A 2,432-nucleotide genomic window follows, 5' to 3' on the forward strand; every position below is an offset into this window, starting at 1 on the left:
GGGAGCGGCGCCGGCCCCGGCCGCGGCCCTTTGGGCCTGCTGGGGCGGCGGGAGCCCGCGGAGGCTCTAGGAGGTCCGAGAGCTGCTGCTTTCACGTCCTTTGGGGGAGTTTGGTCTGAGCGTCTCCAGCGCCGAGCCCCGCCGCTGCCTAAAGGCTGCGCGTCTCGGGCGGCGCCGCGGACCGGCGGCTGAGGCGCGGCCGAGGRAGCGCCCTTCCCTTCAGGGAGCGCAGCTGCCCGAAGAGCGCGACCCTCGCCGGGGCGCGTAGCCTCCGAACGCGAATCCAAAATACTCCGCGTAACTCAGCGGAGCGGTTGGGGAAATTAAAAATAGTTAAGTAATACTTGTCCAAATGYGCAAAGCGGCTGGTGCTCCCCGGGCACGGCGGCGCACTCCGGCGCAGCGCGGGCCCTCGCAGCGGCCTGCGCCCTTGGGCTCCTGCTGCTCGCCCGGTCGCCGCCGTTTGGTTCTGCTCCGCTGGCATCTAAGCAGCTACTTGCTGCTTTTGTCCCCCCTTTGCAGCAGGTTGCAAAACCCAGTTAAAAGACATCACACACAAAGAGGCCTTTTGGATTCCAGGAAAAACCTGGAATTCCTCGTTTTGGGGAGGAACTCCACGGCTGAGGAGTGCCACCACAGCACTGTCTCTCCCCCAGACTGCCGGGCTGTCGCTGGAGAAGGCTCTCRCCCAGGTGCCACGCCGCCCCGGGTAACCCCACACCGGAGGGCTCGCGGAGCCCTGCAGGCGGCTCTGCAAGGGGCACGGGCTCGCTCCGGAGGGGGCACGGATTGACAAGAAGACGAGGCAAYGGGGAGCCCGTAGACCCCCTCACACCAGCCCGGTGCTGTGTGAAGGGCAGCAGCAAGCACGGTGGCAGAAGCTCTGGGGCAGCCTGCCTGCCATGGCCTCCTGGACAGGGGACAAACAGGCCACTTTGGGGGATTTCTGCCCCACAGGGAGCTGCAAGGAGCCTCCACCTGTCCTGGCCTGCCGCGGGATGGAGAGTCCTGCATGGAGACCTCCAGCCCAGTGCTGCCCAGCTCCCATATCCAACATCCCACTGGCTGGGGAGATTTGACATCTCCCTGGTGAGGTCCTGGGGGACAGGGACCAGGGCAAGTTTGGGCGGTGGAAGCTCCACAGCCCTCCTTGCCGTCCCCACAGTCCAGAGCAGGAGCACACAACAGGACGAGTGGGACCTGCCGCCAGCCCCGCACAGAGCCCACCCAGTCTGCTCGAAGGCACACCGTCCCCCCCATCGTAATGCTGTCCCTATTCACAGTGTCCTCCCTTCCCACACTGTCCCCTCTATCCCCATGCTGTTCCCATCCCCATACAGTCCCCATCCCACTCTGTCCCCTTCCCACACTGTCCCCATTCTGCTCTGCCCCCATCCCCACACTGTCTCCTCACTCCCTACCCTGGCCCCTTGGTCCCCACATTGTCCCTATCCCCTACTTTCCCCATCCCCACACCATTCCTGTCCCCACAGTGCCCCGTCCCATTCTGTCTCCATCCCACACTGCCCATCCATTACACACTGTCCCACYGGTCCCCACGCTGTGCCCATCTCCACACCGTTCCCACCCTGCACTGTCTCCCCATCTCCAGGCTATGCCCCCATCCACACACTGCCCTCCACCTCCACACTGTCCCCATCCACTCACTGTCCCCCTAGCACACAGTGTCCCCCTCATCCCACACTGTCAGAGAATCTCAGAATGGTYGGCATTGGAAGGGACCTCTSYAGATCATCTAGTCCAACCCCCTTGCTCAAGCAGKGTCACCCGGAGCACATTGCCCAAGACCTTGTCCAGACAGCTTTTGAATATCTCCAGCCTCTCTKGGCACCCTCTCCTKGTGCTCTGTCACTCTCACAGTAAAGAAACTTTTCCGCATGTTCAGATAGACCTTCCTGTGTTTCAGTTTGTGCCCGTTGCCTCTAGCCCTGTTGCTTGGCACCACTGGAAAGAGTCTGGCCCTGGCCTCTTGACACCCTCCCTTCAGGGACTTATACACATTGATCAGATCCCCCCTCAGTCTGCTCTTCCCCAGGCTGAAGAGGCCCAGTTCTCGCAGCCGTTCCTCATAGGGCAGGTGCTCCAGCCCTCTGATCATCCTCGTAGCTCTACCCTGGACTCTCTCCAGTAGCTCCATGTCTCTCTTGTCCTGGGGAGCCCAGAACTGGATGCAGTACTCGAGATGAGGCCTCCCCAGGGCTGAGGAGAGGGGCAGGATCACCTCCCTCCACCTGCTGGCAACACTCTTCCCAGTGCACCCAAGGAGACCATTGGCCTTCCTGGCCACAAGGGCACATTGCTGCCTCGTGGTCAACTTGTCACCCCCAGCACTGCCAGGTCCTTCTCTGCAGAGCTGCTCTCCAGCAGGTCAGCCCCCAGCCTGGACTGGTGCATGTCCTGGTGCTGCGCCC

General features: G+C 62.5%; 1 protein-coding gene across 1 annotated transcript in view; it reads right to left on the reverse strand.

Annotated features, from left to right (window-relative positions):
• The window catches only part of FBXW8 (F-box and WD repeat domain containing 8), a 53,148-nt gene extending 51,680 nt beyond the window's left edge, over window positions 1-1,468 (reverse strand). Inside the window, exon 1 of the mRNA XM_085326109.1 lies at window positions 1,422-1,468. Within this exon, the coding sequence (XP_085182235.1) occupies window positions 1,422-1,468 (47 nt within the window). The remainder of the gene's footprint in view (window positions 1-1,421) is intronic.
• Between the last annotated feature and the right edge of the window lie 964 nt (window positions 1,469-2,432).

Source organism: Rhea americana, unplaced genomic scaffold (genome assembly GCF_003343005.1).
Source record: "Rhea americana isolate MKP2758 unplaced genomic scaffold, rheAme1 scaffold_128, whole genome shotgun sequence".
Lineage (NCBI taxonomy): Eukaryota > Metazoa > Chordata > Aves > Rheiformes > Rheidae > Rhea > Rhea americana.